Source organism: Chlorocebus sabaeus, chromosome 23 (assembly GCF_047675955.1).
Source record: "Chlorocebus sabaeus isolate Y175 chromosome 23, mChlSab1.0.hap1, whole genome shotgun sequence".
In the NCBI taxonomy this organism is placed as follows: Eukaryota; Metazoa; Chordata; class Mammalia; order Primates; family Cercopithecidae; genus Chlorocebus; species Chlorocebus sabaeus.
Genome location: NC_132926.1, coordinates 31,345,935 through 31,362,158, shown reverse-complemented (window position 1 = coordinate 31,362,158; position 16,224 = coordinate 31,345,935). Strand labels below are relative to the sequence as shown.

Sequence of the window (16,224 nt, the reverse complement as noted above, 5' to 3'; positions counted from 1 at the left end):
CTTCTAGACATTGGCTTAGGCAAAAACTCCATTACTAAGAACCCAAAAGCAAATGCAACAAAAACAAAAATAAATGGAACTTAAACTAAAAAGCTTCTGCACAGCAAACGAAATAATCAGCAGAGTAAAAAGACAACCCATAGGGTGGGAGAAAATCTTTGCAAACTATGCATCCAACAAAGGACTAATATCCCAAATCTACAAGACACTCAAACAAATCAGTAAGAAAAAAACAAATAATCCCATCAAAAAGTAGGCAGAGGACATGCATAGATATTTCTCAAAGGAAAATATACAAATGGCCAACAAACATATAAAGAAAAGGTCAACATCACTAATGATCAAGGAAATGAAGATCTAAACCACTCCTGCAAGAATGGCCTTAATTAAAAAAAAAAAAAAAAAAATATATATATATATATATGCTGGCATGGATCTGGTGAAAAGGGGACACTTTTACACTGTTGGTGAAAATGTACACTACTACATCACTATGGAAAACAGTATGGAGAGTCCTTAAAGAACTAAAAGTAGATCTACCACTTGATCCAATAATCCTACTACGGGTATCTACTCAGAGGAAAAGAAGTCACTGCATGAAACACACACTAGCCCGCACGTTTATAGCAGCACAATTCACAACTGCAAAAATAGGAAACCAGTCCAAATGCCCATCAATCAATGAGTGAATAAAGAATATGTGGTATATATACACTATGGAATACTACTCAGCCATAAAAAGTAATGAAATAATGGCATTTGCAGCAACCTGGATGGAGTTGGAGACCATTATTCTAAGTAACTCAGGAATGGAAAACCAAACATCATACATTCTCACTCATAAGAGGGAGCTAAGCTATGAGGACACAAAGGCACATGAATGATACGATGGACTCTGGGGACTTGGGAAAAGCTGGGAGGGGGGTGAGGATAAAATATGATACATTAGGTACAGTGTGCCCTGCTGAGGTGATAGGTATGCCAAAATCTCAGAAATCACCACTGAAGAATTTATCCATGTAAGCAAACACCATGTGTTCCTCAAAAACCTATTTTTTTTTAAAGGCTGAAGTGGGAGGATTGCTTGAGCCTGGGAGGTTGAGGCTGCAGTGAGCTGTGATCATCCAATTGCATGCCAGCCTGGGTGACAGAGTGAGATCTTGTCTCAAAAAAACAAAAAAAGAAAAAAGTTCAAACACCATACAAATGAAAAGAATAAAAAGCAAAGCTTCTCTTTTATCCCTTATGCCCAAGTTGACTTTTCTACTCATCACAGGCATCAACTATTACTAGTTTAGATATCTTTCTTACTCGGAGAAAAAATATATTATATTTTGCATATATTTTAAAATACTTGTGTGTAGATGTATAGCTTTGATGTGTATAAAAATAAATACTTATTCCTGGCCTCAAGCAATCCTCCTGCCTTAGCTTCCTGAGTAATGGGGATTATAGGCATAAGCTACTGCATTTGTCTCTACCGCATTCTTTCTCTTTTTTTGAGACATGGCCTTGCTCTGCTGCCTAGGATGGGAGTGTGGTGGTATGATCACAGCTCAGTGCAGACTTGAAAACCTGGGCTCAAGCAATCCTCCCACCTCAGCCTCCTGAGTTGCTGGGACTATAGGCATGCACCACCATGCTCAGCTAAATTTTTAATTTGTTTGTAGAGATGGGGTTTCACTATATTGCTCAGGCTGGTCTTGAACTCCTGGGCTCAAGCAATCCTCCTACCTCAGCCTCCCAAAGTATTGGGATTACAGGCATGAGCCACCACACCTGGCTGTTTATGACATTTCTAAGAGTATCTGAGAACAAATGGAACCTTAACTCACTAGTGGGTGTGTGAAGAAAAATAAAAAACTTGGTTCCTTTTCCTGATGCACAATTCAAATACAGAACTAAAGCTACACCTAGGATTCTCCATTATCTTAAGTCACCTGGAAAAAAGTGACAGTGTAATTTCAATGTCTTACAATGAGGAGCACTGTATGGACTTCTAAACACAGGTCATATCCACTGATAAAATGCAAGATCTTCAGTCTTTTACTCCATTTTTTTCTGATTTCATCCCCTCTCTCTGATCACCCTTTACTTACCCGTTGTGTGTGAGGATTTTCAGGTTCCTGCCAACCGCCACTAGCTACAAAATAAAAGAATATTAAACAAGACTTTCATAATGTGATAATTTTATTTTCATAAAACAAGTCTTCTGTAGGCCATAAAATGAAACTTAAAACATAAGTTATACAGACCAGAATGGTCTATATAACTATATAGACTATAATGGTCAGAACAAAATTTTTAAAAAACATCTAATGATGGTGATAACAATCACCACCACCATCATGACTAATGCACAGCCACTGTGCCAGGCACTTGAAATGTATTACATTTCCTTTTATTCTCATAACAACCCTCTGAGGTACGGACTCTTATTATTAATCTCATTTCATATATGAGGAAACTGAGGCTCAGAGATGTTAAATAACTTGCTCAAAGTCACACGGAGAGTAACTGGTAAAAAAATGTTATTTGTCTATGGCTACATACATATGTGGAGAAGTACAAAGACACGCATGGATGCTAATGAACACTGAATTCAGGATTGTGATTATTATCTCTAGCAGGCAGAGAGGAAGACAGACAAAGTAGGGGGAAGGGCTTAAACCGTTTTGGCTGATTCAAACTCAGTCTGACTCTGGAGACTTTGCTCTCATCTGTAACACCGTGCATTTTCTACGTTCTATGACCTTGGCTTAGAGAAGAATTTCTTATGTAAGCAGCACACAGCATAAATCACAAAGGAAAAGATTATTCAAGAAAACTGAAAGTACTGAAAGTAAGACTATAATGAATACTTTTAACAAATGGTGCTGCAACAATGGAATATCCACATATCAAAAACAAAACTAAACAAAAACCTCAAAAAACAAAAACCAAAAGGACCCTTACTTCACAACATTTACAAAATTTACCTTGAGATGAGTAAGACTTAAATGTAAGTGTTAAAACTACAGCACTTTTAGAAGAAAACATAGGTAGATCTTAGTGACACCACGTTAGGCTAAAGTTTTTTTAATAGGACACAAAAAACACAAACTATACAACAAAAAAATTGATAAATTAGACTTCACTGAAATTAGAAACTTGAGTTTTTCAGCACACACTGCTGAGAAAAGGAAAAGGCCACAGACTGGGAGTAAATATTTGCAAAACATATATTCAACAATGCACGTGTATCCAGAATACAGAACTCTTATAACTTAGTTTAAAAAACCAAAGCAGGCCGGGCGTAGTGGCTTACGCCTGTAATCACACCACTTTGGGAGGCCGAGGCGGGCGGATCACGAGGTCAGGAGATTGAGACCATCCTGGCTAACACGGTGAAACCCCGTTTCTACTAAAATTACAAAAAATTAGCTGGGCATGGTGGTGTGCGCCTGTAGTCCCAGCTACTTGGAGGCTGAGGCAGGAAAATGGCATGAACCCGGGAGGCGGAGCTTGCAGTGAGCCAAGATCGTGCCACTGCACTCCAGCCTGGGCGACAAAGTGAGACTCCGTCTCAAAGTCTCAAAAGAAAAAAAAAAAAAAAAAAAAAAAAACCCAAAGCAAAACAAACCAACAACAACAAAACCCAGTTAAAAAGTGGGGAAAAGATTTGTACAGACACTTCACGAAAGATATATGGCTGGTAAATAAACACAATGAGAAAATGCAATTAAAACCACAGTGAAGTACTGCTGTACATGTGCTAGAATGGCTAAAATGGGGAAGACTGACAATATGGCAAGCATAGTCAAGGGATTGGAACTCTCCTAATTTGCTGGTGAGGATCCAAAATTGTTCAGTCACTTTGGAAAACAGTATGGCATTGGCCGGGTGCAGTGGCTCACGCTTTTAATCCCAGCACTGTGGAAGGCTGAGGCAGGAGAATTGCTAGAGTCAAGGAGTTGGAGACCAGCCTGGGTAACATGGAGAAACCCCATCTCTACTTTAAAAAAAAAAAAAAAAAAAATAGTTTGGCAGCTTCTAGACAAATTAAACATACACTGACCCTATGACCTAATAATTTCACTCCTTGGCACTTAAGAAAAATGAAAACATATATTCACACAAAGACTTATAGGCAAATGTTCATAGCACATTTATTCATATAAGCGAAAACCCAAAAACAATCCAAATGTTCATCAAGTGGAGAATGAATAAACAAACTATAGTATGTCCATACAACAGAATACTACTCAACAGTAAGAAGAAATAATACAAAGAAGAAACACAGATGAACCTCAATAGCATTATGCTAAATAAAAGAAGACAGACAGGAAAGTCTGTAATATAAGACTCCAATTATATACACTCCTAGAAAAGGCAAAATTCTAGTTATAGAAAGCGTATCAGTCTAATCGGGGCAAGGAGGTCGGGGGAAGAAACTGACTGCAATGAGACATGAGGATTCCCTAGCGGGACAGAAATGTTGTATATCATGATTATGGTGGTGGCTATGTGATTACACATTGGTCAAACATCACAGAATTCCACACTTAAAATTGGTAAGCTTTATTATACATAAATTATATCTTGATAAAGCTAACCAAATACAGGGAAAAATAAAAGTATAATGAGATACCATTTCACAACCATCAGTCTGGAAAAATTTTAGAGTCCAAAAATACTAGAAGCTGACAAGGAACTGGAGGAACAGGTAGTTTAGTCTTGTATATTACTACTGGGAGCAAAGACTGCTAAACCATTTTGGAATGCTAAGGATGTACACAACTTATGACTGGCAATTTTACTTCGTTATATAGAAAAGCCCTTGTACTTGTGCCTTAGAAAACACATACGAGATTGATTCCAGCAGTTCTGTTTTTTCAAAAGCAAAGAAAATGAAAACAGCCTAAATGTTCATCAAGAGAAGATGGAGTAAGTAAACTGTGGTAAGTCATACAGCAGTCAACTGTGTATCAGAAACATAATGTTGATAGAATAAAGTTGTAGCAGGATATATACATTATGTTTCCATTTGCTTAAAACCGAAAAATGTTATTTGTCTGTGGCTACATACATATGTGGAGAAGTATAAAGACATGCATGGACTCTAACAAACACTGAACTCAGGATTGTGATTATTATCTTTAGCGGGCAGAGACGAAGACAGATAAAGTAGGGGGAAGGGCTTAAACTGTTTTGGCTGTTTCATTTCTTAAATTGGGTGATAAGTACATGAATATACATATTTCATATAAAATCACTTTTTTCAAAACAAAAAGGACTCAATTACCTTGCTGAAGGTGACACTGTATCCTCTTGCAAGAAATGGCAGAAATAGCATTTTAGTATAATATTTTAGAAGTTGCCTCACTTAAGGCAATCATCAAAAATAATTATGGGAAAGAAATGTTTCAGTTGTAATATTTTTAAATGTCTGAATATTTTATCTAATTGCTTCTTTTGAACTGGTAATTTATTCTAAATAGCAATTTGGGAGACATAATAATCTCATTGTAAGTTTTTCTCTGTACATTAAAGTACTTATAAATAAACAAATAGTTCTAACTTAAGTGGTTTCAGGGCTTCTAAGATACCAATGACATCATGGAGGAAATGAAATTATCTGTACTCTTTAAGAGCTCCTGGTATTCAATTATCACTGCTGAGATACCCCAGAGGAGATGGAGTTCTAGAAGCCAGCGTAAGTTTATAGTTCTGAAATATAAATTCTCCAATCTTCATGACTCATAATCCAAAAAGCATAAAACATTCACTAACAGAGTAACAAACTGAGAAATCTACTTGGATTTCTGGGCTGTTTCTTTTACTTGATAAAAAGACACAAAACACAAACATGAAAAAACAATACTTTAATTCACTGAGGCCTACATTATGCCACTTTGAGGTTGCTTTTTAACATTTAACTTACTTTCTTTGATAAATTCTAACATCTCCTATACTGACACTAAAACATATACATATAAACACTTACTGGTAATTTTAAAAGATGTTACAGAATCTTTCTAGTTTCAGTCATACTTCAGGTAAACAGCTACCCATCAATGAGCTTTTTAAGGAACTAAGACACACTTATTTAACTTTCTCTGTTTTTGAAAAGAGTATGTATTTTTTTTTTTTTTTTTTTTTTTGAGGCGGAGTGTAGCTCTGTCGCCCAGGCTGGAGTGCAGTGGCCGGATCTCAGCTCACTGCAAGCTCCGCCTCCCGGGTTCACGCCATTCTCCGGCCTCAGCCTCCCGAGTAGCTGGGACTACAGGCGCCCGCCACCTCGCCCGGCTGGTTTTTTGTATTTTTTAGTAGAGACGGGGTTTCACCGTGTGAACCAGGATGGTCTCGATCTCCTGACCTCATGATCCGCCCGTCTCGGCCTCCCAAAGTGCTGGGATTACAGGCTTGAGCCACCGCGCCCGGCCAAAAAGAGTATGTATTTTATCAACTCAATGTACAAAGTCAGAAAAACCATCAACAGCTCAAAGCATTCTAAACCAAAGAGCAAATTCAACAGAATCAAGGATTAACTTTTTAAGAACATAGTTGAATCCAAAGAACTTCACCCATAATTACTTCCAAATTGTGTAAGAATATATGGAAAGGTTTTAGCCAGTCTGCTTCGTTTTAGTTATGTCAAAAGACATATAATGAGTTTGTTATGAGCTTCCCCATTTATTAGTCAATAAGCTATACTTTTTATGAAAATCCCAAAATGAGAATTTTTACAAGTTTAAAATGTTTTTAGAAAATTAAACAATGAGGCCGGGCGCGGTGGCTCAAGCCTGTAATCCCAGCACTTTGGGAGGCCGAGACGGGCGGATCACGAGGTCAGGAGATCGAGACCATCCTGGCTAACCCGGTGAAACCCCGTCTCTACTAAAAAACACAAAAAACTAGCCGGGCGAGGTGGCGGGTGCCTGTAGTCCCAGCTACTCGGGAGGCTGAGGCAGGAGAATGGCTTAAACCCGGGAGGTGGAGCTTGCAGTGAGCTGAGATCCGGCCACTGCACTCCAGCCTGGGCGACAGAGCGAGACTCTGTCTCAAAAAAAAAAAAAAGAAAATTAAACAATGAAACTTTCAGGAAAAAAAATAGAGAGTTAGTGATGCTACTACTTATATAAAGCATAAATAGCAACTCAAGATTTTATTAATTTTTTTTAAACTTTGGATCACTTCAATCAAAATCAACTCAAGATTTTGAAATGACTGTTCAGAGAATGTTTCCACTTTCTGATGTTAACCACAAAATACAGAATTTGTAAAAATAAAGTTTCCTGATAAAATTAAGTGCAATCTCTGGTCTAAAACACTCAAACACTCAAATGATGGAGGTATATAATGCCTTAGGTGGTCTTAAATCCAAACATACACAATTTTTCTCTTTCACTGATAAACATTATATATACATATATATAAAAGTTTTTGAGCACACATGTGAATGCTCCAGGACAGACACCTGGACATGGAATTACTGGGCAGAAAGATATAAACAATTTAAAATTTTAGTAAGTGTTTTAAAATTGGTCTCCAAGATAGACTACCGTAGTGTATGAGAGAACTATTCTCCCATATTCTAGCCAACACTTGATACAACCAGATTAAACATGTTGTACCAAATAGATGGAAGGTCTAATTTGCATTTACATGATTACTAGGGAAGTGGAATATATATTTTTGCATATTCATTGACCATTTTTATTTCTACTATGAGAACTGCTGTTCATATCCTTTGCCTGTTTTTCTAGTAAGTCTTTTTCTTATTGACTTACAAGTGTTCCTCATTTTTGAGTATTCATCCTTAGCCTGTTATATAAGACCCAACTATTTTTCGTAGTTTGTCATTTTTATCTTTTAGTTTTATCCACGATGTCTTAACATGAATGTTTGTTTTTCATGAAGAGCATTAATATTTTTATTCCAAGAAAGTACCAGATTTATAAAAGCTATTTTATCAAGTCCAAGAAAACTAAATATTATCCAATCTCAGATAAAACACCAAGGTCTATAAATGTGAAAATATGGGAACACAGTCTCAGATAAAACACCAAGATCTATAAATGTGAAAATATGGGAACACAGAAGAGTTATTAGCTCCTATCGCCCCAACAGGTTACAGAAATAATAATCTCTGGGCAATTATAGCACTGTCAATTGCACAAAATTTCAGTTGAAGTTCACCTCACTCACCTACAGATTTGTCTGCCATGCCCACATCTCTAGACGTCCAGCGACAAAATCCGCATGCCAGGTAATAGGCTTTCTTCATGGTGGTCTTGGCTGGGTCATCTGGAAGCTGTGTGGAGATGCTTGTGGCCCGGGTAGAGAGGGTGTGCATGCAGCCAGGACAGTCAAAGCAATTGGCACATCTGTGACATGACAAACACAACCATTCATTCATTTACCCAATATTTATCAAGCACCTACTATGTGCCAGACATTGTTCCAGGTGTTAGGAATTCAAAAGAGAACAAATATAAGGACAAGTACCTCTCAAGAAAAAACAGTAACACTTTGCAGATCTCTTACGAACTTTGTTTTAATAGTTCAAAAGTACTACATGTTCATCCCTTTTAAAAAATATGCAGTTATTGCCAAAGTAAGAAATGGAGCCCAACCCAATCCTACTCCACAGAGAGAATCATTGTTAACAGATGGAGTTTACGATTCCAGACTCTTTTTATGCTTATATTGATCACAAAAATTTCTGAGGAAAGGAGAAATGTTACAGCTTGTAACTTTAGAGATGACAGACCAATTGTGCCATAGAAAATTTAGAGTCAACAATACAAGAAGCTGTGAAACTGGATTTGGAAAATAACTGACTGCTGTGCCAGAGAGCTGAAACAGAAAGCAAACAATGCTGTCAAACTGGAATGGTTCAGAAGCAGCACATTTTCAGGGCTTTCTGTTCTCTCCTTAAATGCTACTCTTCCTAGTGCTCAGCCAACATTTCTCCTTTAGGAGGTCCCTATGTCTTCTTGCTTTTAACTCTCCTACCACCACAGATTATCGAGATTTCACCTGTAGTCCTGTACTTGCCTTGAAGTTCTGTTCTATAATATAACTTGCATTATCTGTTATAGTCTGCCATCTGGATACTATTAAAAGAAGATAGTAATAGTACTCACCTTACAAGAAAGCGTTAGGATCAAATGATAAAAATTAATTTGTAGAAAGCACATAAAACAGTATCTGGTTATCAGGGGTTACTTCTCAGGGCAGGAAAGACAAATAATAGTGGTTCACATCCATCAGGGTATGGGGGTGCGACTAATAGCAAAAGGACTTTCACTTCAAGCTAAAAACTAAACACCATCCTGTAGCAATGAGCACGCCTAGCAGCCATACCTTGGTTCCTAAGACTATTCTTCAATAAAGTGAACCAAGGCTCCTTGGAGAAGCAACTGTTACGACTGACACAGAAAATATACAAAATGAAGTCAGCCACAGCAGCTCACACTTGTAATCCTAGCACTTTGGGAAACCAAGACAGGTGAAGTGCTTGAGCCCAGGAGTTGGAGACCAGCCTGGGCAACATGGCAAAAGCCTCTCTCTCCAAAAAATACAAAAATTATCCAGGTGTGGTAGCATGTGCCTGTAGTCTCAGCTACTCAGGAGGCTGAGGTGGAAGCACTGCTTGAGCCTGGGAGGTTGAGGCTGCAGTGAGCCAAGACTGCACCACTGCACTTCAGCCTAGGCGCCAAGGTGAGACTCGGTCTCAAAAACACACACACACACACACACACACACACAAAACATACACACAAGATGAGTCTGGAGTATCTTGTAGTACTGGTAAGAAAATGATCAAAGTAATGAACAGAGAACTCTCTCCTGCCCCTAATGATGGGGGTATGTCAAAGGGATCTAGGAGTCAACTGAAAGAGCTCCCAATGGCCAAAGTTGAAATAATTTGAACAAAATAAATAAATAAATAAAGTAGTATTGGATTACACCCCAAAGTGTAAAATAAATATTCATGATCCCACTGTCCTATAAGTAAGTGATTTAAAAAATAAACGGGGGGAGAAGACACAGATCTTCCATGCAAAAGAATTACAAATCCCAATAATTTATGCAGATAGTCCTTAAGGACAGGGGAGCATAATTCCCTAGTCTTTAAGTATAGGCTGTGACAGTGATTTTCCTTCCAAAGAGGAGAGTACAAAAAAGAAGGAAGAGCAGTAACTTTACAGTGCAGAAACCTGACAAACACTAGCTCAAGCCAGATAATCAAGGTTAACACCAACAGTGACAAGTCTTAAGTATTTACCCTTGACATGATGTAATGGAAGATGGCACTTTATCTCTGTGGCTCTCTTCCCCAAAATATATTCCCCTAGTCTGATGAGAAAAAAACATCATGCAAATCCTAATGGAATGACACTCTATAAAATGCCTCACGAGTAGTCCTCAATACTTTTGAGGTCATCAAAACCAAGGAAATTTTAAGAAACTATCACGCCCAAGCAAAGCCTAGGGAGACATGACTATTAAATATAATGTGATATCCTGAAAAGAATCCTGGGAAAAAAGGAGACTAGGGAAAAACTAAGGAAATCTGAATAAAATGTAGTTTATTGGTTCATTAATTGTAACAAATATACCACACGAATGTAAAATGTTAACAATAGGGGAGACTGGATGTGAGGTAAATGGGAACTCTCTGTACTATCTTCATCATAATTCTGAAGTATACAACTGTTCTAAAGTAGAAAATCTATTTCAAAAATCAAAAGGCATTTAATCTTTGCCAATGGTGATGCTTAAAAATGAAAAAAAGCTGGTTAAAAACGTTAATTTCATGTGTTGTTTTTTTGAGACAAAGACTTGCTGTGTTGCCCAGGCTCGAGTGCAGTGGTGTGATCTTGGCTCACTGCAACGTCTGCCTCCCAGGTTCAAGCAATTCTCCTGCCTCAGCCTCCCAAGCAGCTGGGACTACAGGTGTGTGCCACCACGCCCAGCTAATTTTTTTTTATTTTTAGTAGAGATAGGGTTTCACCATGTTAGTCAGGATGGTATCAATCTACTGACTTCGTGATCCCCGCCTCAGCCTCCCAAAGTGCTGGGTTTACAGGTGTGAGCCACCATGCCTGGCCCATGTGTCTTTTTAACCAGCTATTTTAGAGAACAGTCAAGGAAAACAGGAAAAAAAAAAATCAATCCAGGTCTTACCTATTCTTTTTTAGTTTGGCTTCAGCCGACGGCATATTTTCTAAACAACTGGGACAATAATGGGAGTCCACCTAGGAGGAAACAAGAAAAAAAAAAGAGAACTCAGTTTAACTTGTGTATATGTCTTGTCAAATAGTGAATTTTAAAATAGGTTATACTGTAGCAGAAGGCAGACTGTTTTCAGCTTAGGGTTTATTCTTCAGTCACCTGTTTTTTTGTTTTTGGTGTGTTTTTTCCTTCTGGATTTAAAAAATCCTTCTATTTTTCTTTCTTTTTTTTTTTTGAGATGGAGCCTCCCTCTGTCGCCCAGGAGTGCAGTGGCCGGATCTCAGCTCACTGCAAGCTCCGCCTCCCGGGTTCACGCCATTCTCCTGCCTCAGCCTCCCGAGTAGCTGGGACTACAGGCGCTCGCCACCTCGTCCAGCTAGTTTTTTGTATTTTTCAGTAGAGATGGGGTTTCACCGGGTTAGCCAGGATGGTCTCGATCTCCTGACCTCGTGATCCGCCCGCCTCGGCCTACCAAAGTGCTGGGATTACAGGTGTGAGCTACTGCACCCGGCCTATTTTTCTGATCCTTCCTATTCCGTCATCAAGATTTTATGTGTTAAAAGTTGTTTATTTAACAATCTACAGTTTCCAATTGAACTCTATAGAATTCTATGATAATCTAATGAAGAGTTTAATAAAACAATTCAATTCGTAAAGTTGTGATAAAATATCCTCCTGTCTAGGCTAGCTTTATATGACTATAAAAACTTGATCATACTTTAATTGTTGAAGGAAATTTTTTTAAAGATTTCTCATTATTGAAGTAATACAGGTTGACTGAAGGAAAGCATAAATATTTACACAGTCAGCTATAGCCAACCAATTAGAGATTTTTAAACAAATTAATGGGACAGTCTTATTGTACTTAAAAAACCTGGGAGTCTTATAAAAATTAAGTTCATTTTACTTTTTCAAAGTCTGAATAATTATTTTCTTTAATGTAGGTCCTATTTGACAATTACAGAACTCTAGTCACCTGCAAATGAAGAGACAATCAGTGGAACATAAATACTATGACAGAAACTGACTTTTTTCATCATTTGCTATAAACAGGTCAATTTGAAAAGATTAATAAAGTTGTTGCTCAAATAATCTCCAAGAACACAAAATACAGTATTGCTAGTACCTGCACTGACTCATCAAAAAAGGCAAAATATTAATCATTCCTTTTTGCCCCCTTTCCAAATTCTGCTTGTGTGTTCATGTGCAGCTCCAGACCCAGATTCTCCATTAGGACGTCACGGCCTGCCCCAGACCTCAGAGCTTCATCTTTCCCTAAACTCTAATGGCCTCCAATCACAGGTACACATCAGGCTGTAAAAGATGCTGTCACAGACTCACAGGTACACATCAGGCTGTAAAAGATGCTGTCACAGACTGGATGTCCTAATTGAAGAGACCCTTAGAGAGAGATCATGGAGACTGAGCACTCTGTTCACCACAGAAGAAGAATATGATCCAATAAATTCTGGAGGTGGAGCTGGAATAGGGAATCATCAAGGAGGTACACACAAGGAAAGTGCTAACGGAGATGAGAAGAAAAATCAATGCCATATTTTTAATATATACGACTTTTCTTGTATTATTTTATTGCTTTTCTTGACTATTTCTATTATGAAAAGTATCTTCAATAAAATAAGTTATTAATAAACATTAAATAGCTTAGAGTATGTGTTTTCATGTGCACTTATTTTAACAGTCCCGGGATCTTCAGTAAAAAACACTCTGAGTTAGGCTGTTTAGATTCAAATCCAGGCCCTCCCTCCCACCCCCAAATTACTGGCTGTGTGACTTACAGCAAACACTCTGTATCTGCTTCTCTACCTGTAAAAAAAAATTTTTTTAAAGGTATCCACTTCATTGGTTTGGACAGAAGATTACATAAATCACATGACATATAGCAAGTATCAAACAAGCAGCAACTATTATTACTATCAGCTTTTTCTTCACTAGACTATGGCTTATTAAACAGCGCATTTTATGTCTTACTCGCCTTTTAATCCCTTAAGCCTACTGAGTAAACAAGATGTGCCAAGCGCTGCAGAAGTTTTGGGGTTTTGTTATTTGGTGACTTTTTACTGGCCGGGGTCGTCGTCTTTTTGAAAAATCCAACTTCGGACGCCCGCTCATGCCAGGGAAGGACAGATCGTTCTCTAGCTCCATGAATACACTTTCAGCTTCTTACATGACATACTCTATCCTGAGGGCTTTGCACATAACTCACGCCGCCCCAACCTCTCCCCGGCTGCGGGCCTTGGCCTGAGTCAGGAACAGGGCAAGGCAGTCTGACGAGGGCCCAATTTCTGGACAAAAGAGGAGCAGAACTTCCACGATGGGAGAACCATGAATGAGAACGCCTGCGCCTTCCTCCATCCTCGCATTAAAAGCTGGAAAGGCAGTTTTTCGCCCCTCAAATGAACTGAACTAAGCACCCCCAGACCTTTCTCTGTAGTCCACCCAATTACAAAGCCCCATCGGAGACAGACACGGTCCCTAAGTCAAGTTTGTCCAATCAGAGGCCGCACTAGAACCAGAAGATCCTCTCAGCCCCACCCGAGGCTGCTCCTCCTTTCCAAGTGACAGATTATAAGCAAATCAAATCGCAGGCAAAGCCGAGTGACGGAAGACATAACCAATCAGTAAGGAAGGAAAATAGCTCCAGCCCGCCGGTGGCAGTGACTAGGAGGAACGCCGCGCCCCCCACCCCCCACACTCGCTATGGGGCGACTCCCTTACCTCGTGAGACACACATTCCAACGACCGCAGTTCGCTACAATAGCGGCAGAAGTAGAGCTGCGAGAGCGGGGCCCGAACCTTCTTTTCTCCCTGGACTAGATAGAGAACCCGGTCCGACTGCAGCAACGACGCCATCTTGGGGAGGGAGGAGCCGACGACCCTCCCACTGCATCACGTGACCCGAGAGCCAGCGTCTTCCTAGCTCCCTTCCCTACGTCTTCCTACGTAGACTTTGACGTTAGGCTTCCCACCTCGTCCCGCTCTGCGCCCGTCGAAAACCAGAGCGCGCATGCGCAGCTGGGATCCCAGTTTTTTCCCCAACCCTAGGCCTGTCCCCCAGCGGTTGTGTGAGCGTCCACTGCTCTTAGTGTCATTAGGTCTGGACTCAGTGAGCTCCTTTTATTCTTTTCTTCCAGAATGGAAGGCAACTCTTTTGTCTTATTTACTACGGCTTCCCCTGCCCCACTTAACAGGCGCGCATCCAGGAGACAAATGGAAGGTCTCAAAGGGACAGGGCTCCGTGGGGACTGAAAGGCAAGAGTCACACCAGCACTGACTTCTGAGTCTTGTCAATGGCCTTTGGGAACTTTCACGTACATTATCTCGCTTGAAACTTAGGCTGTGAGTTCCTCCACGCAGGTTTTGAGTACAGAGTTAGCATTAGGTCTAAGTGTGTATTGTGGACCTTCAATAAGTATGAAAGGAGGGAATGAAATCAATGAATGAACAATGTTGGTAGGCGTCTACGTTTTTCTCACGTGTAAACTAAGGCTCAGGTCTGCGTCTTGGGTGAGCAGCGACTATGTGAGAAAAGACGTGGGTGGGAAAAGAAAGTATCAACAGTTTTAGGTTGATACATTCAACCTAAAAGAAATGCAGATGTATTAGAAAAGGTATGGAAATACGTTGAAAAGTTGCAGTGGGCCGACTAGCCAGAGAGGAGCTGCCTTCAAGGAAACAAAGACTTGCTGGAGATTTTATCGGACGGTTCTTGGGCTGCAGAGTGCTGTGCAGTACCAATAACTCCAGGGTTACAGGGAGCTAACTTGCATGTGTCTCGTGATAGCTGAGTGCAGGAAGATTGTGAGTTATTTGCACAGGAGGGCTATGTGTCCTGCACTATGAAGAAAGGCAGACTTAGAGCGCATCTGCTCTTTTTGCTTTCCCTTGGTCCTACTAGCCTGACTCCCTTTCTCTCATTGGGACTCCACAGTATGTAAAATGACCACCTAGAATTGCCTAGCAGAAACTGGAGCCTCTGTTGCCTGCTACCAGGTCTGCGTTCTTATAATTGCTGTAGTGTTGTATTATTTACCTGTTTGACGTTAGAGTTGGTGATTTAGAAGAAAGGGAACTGAATACTATTAGCAAACATTTATTGAGCACTTATTAAATGCAGCACACTGTGCCAAAACTTTACATACATTGTCTAATTCTTACAACAACTCCAAAAGGCATGTGGCTATCATTATTTCTATTTTACAGAGCAGGAAACTGAGGCACAGGGAAGTGCAGTGACTCATCTATAAGGTTTCATAGAGGTAGAACCCTTTTCTGTCTGATTCTAGTGCTTCCAGGCATAACCCCTATGTATACTCTCTCCAGCATATTTTCTAATATAGTGATGTTAATAATACCTTACATTCATATAGACCTTTCGACTTATGCAGTGCTAATCTCACAATTTATGTCACGCTTTACCAATTAAGCCTAAAAGTCATTACCTGTTCACCAAGCAATAGCCTGGCACTAATTTAGTTTCATAGGTAGCTTCTGCTCCTAGGAGAAAATATATTACTAGCCAACTGACTTGCAGTTACTTCTTTAGGTTAATGAATTCGTTGGCTTTCTGGCTTATAAACTAGTCTCTACTGAGTTTAAATTCCCTTTTCTGGACTATGCTGTTAAAATGAAGTCCCAGAGGTTGCAGGTACAGAAAGGCTGCAGACTTGAGCTGAATCCACATAAAACAGACACTTTTTAGAGCACTGATTTTTGAATAATTCAGTGGCCAATTATCTTGTCCTTGCTACATGCCCGGTACTGGGGAGGGAACTAGCGATAAATGAGATACTTTCCGTCCTCGAAGGCTCAGAGTCTAGGTCCCAGGGCAGTGTTTCTCAAGTGTGGTCCTGGATCACCTACATGAGAATTACCTGAGGGAGTTATAAATGTAGATTCAGGGCTCTACCCAAGACCCAAATTGGAATTTCTGGGGTGGGGTCCAGGAATCTAAAGTTCTAACAAGCTCCCAGGTGAATC

General features: G+C 39.6%; 1 protein-coding gene across 3 annotated transcripts in view; it reads right to left on the bottom strand.

Annotated features, from left to right (window-relative positions):
- DCTN4 (dynactin subunit 4) overlaps positions 1 to 14,162 on the bottom strand; it is a 45,734-nt gene extending 31,572 nt beyond the window's left edge. Inside the window, exons 1-4 of one of the 3 annotated variants that reach the window (XM_008015022.3) lie at positions 13,963 to 14,162; positions 11,179 to 11,249; positions 8,191 to 8,369; positions 2,100 to 2,143 (exon numbers count right to left, since the gene is read on the bottom strand). In XM_008015022.3, the coding sequence (XP_008013213.2) occupies positions 2,100 to 2,143; positions 8,191 to 8,369; positions 11,179 to 11,249; positions 13,963 to 14,097 (429 nt within the window). In that variant the 5' untranslated portion in view covers positions 14,098 to 14,162. Of the gene's footprint in view, positions 1 to 2,099; positions 2,144 to 8,190; positions 8,370 to 11,178; positions 11,250 to 12,567; positions 12,587 to 13,219; positions 13,796 to 13,962 lie in introns of those variants that run through there. The other 2 variants (XM_038005911.2, XM_073010577.1) reach the window with 2 other exon arrangements.
- Between the last annotated feature and the right edge of the window lie 2,062 nt (positions 14,163 to 16,224).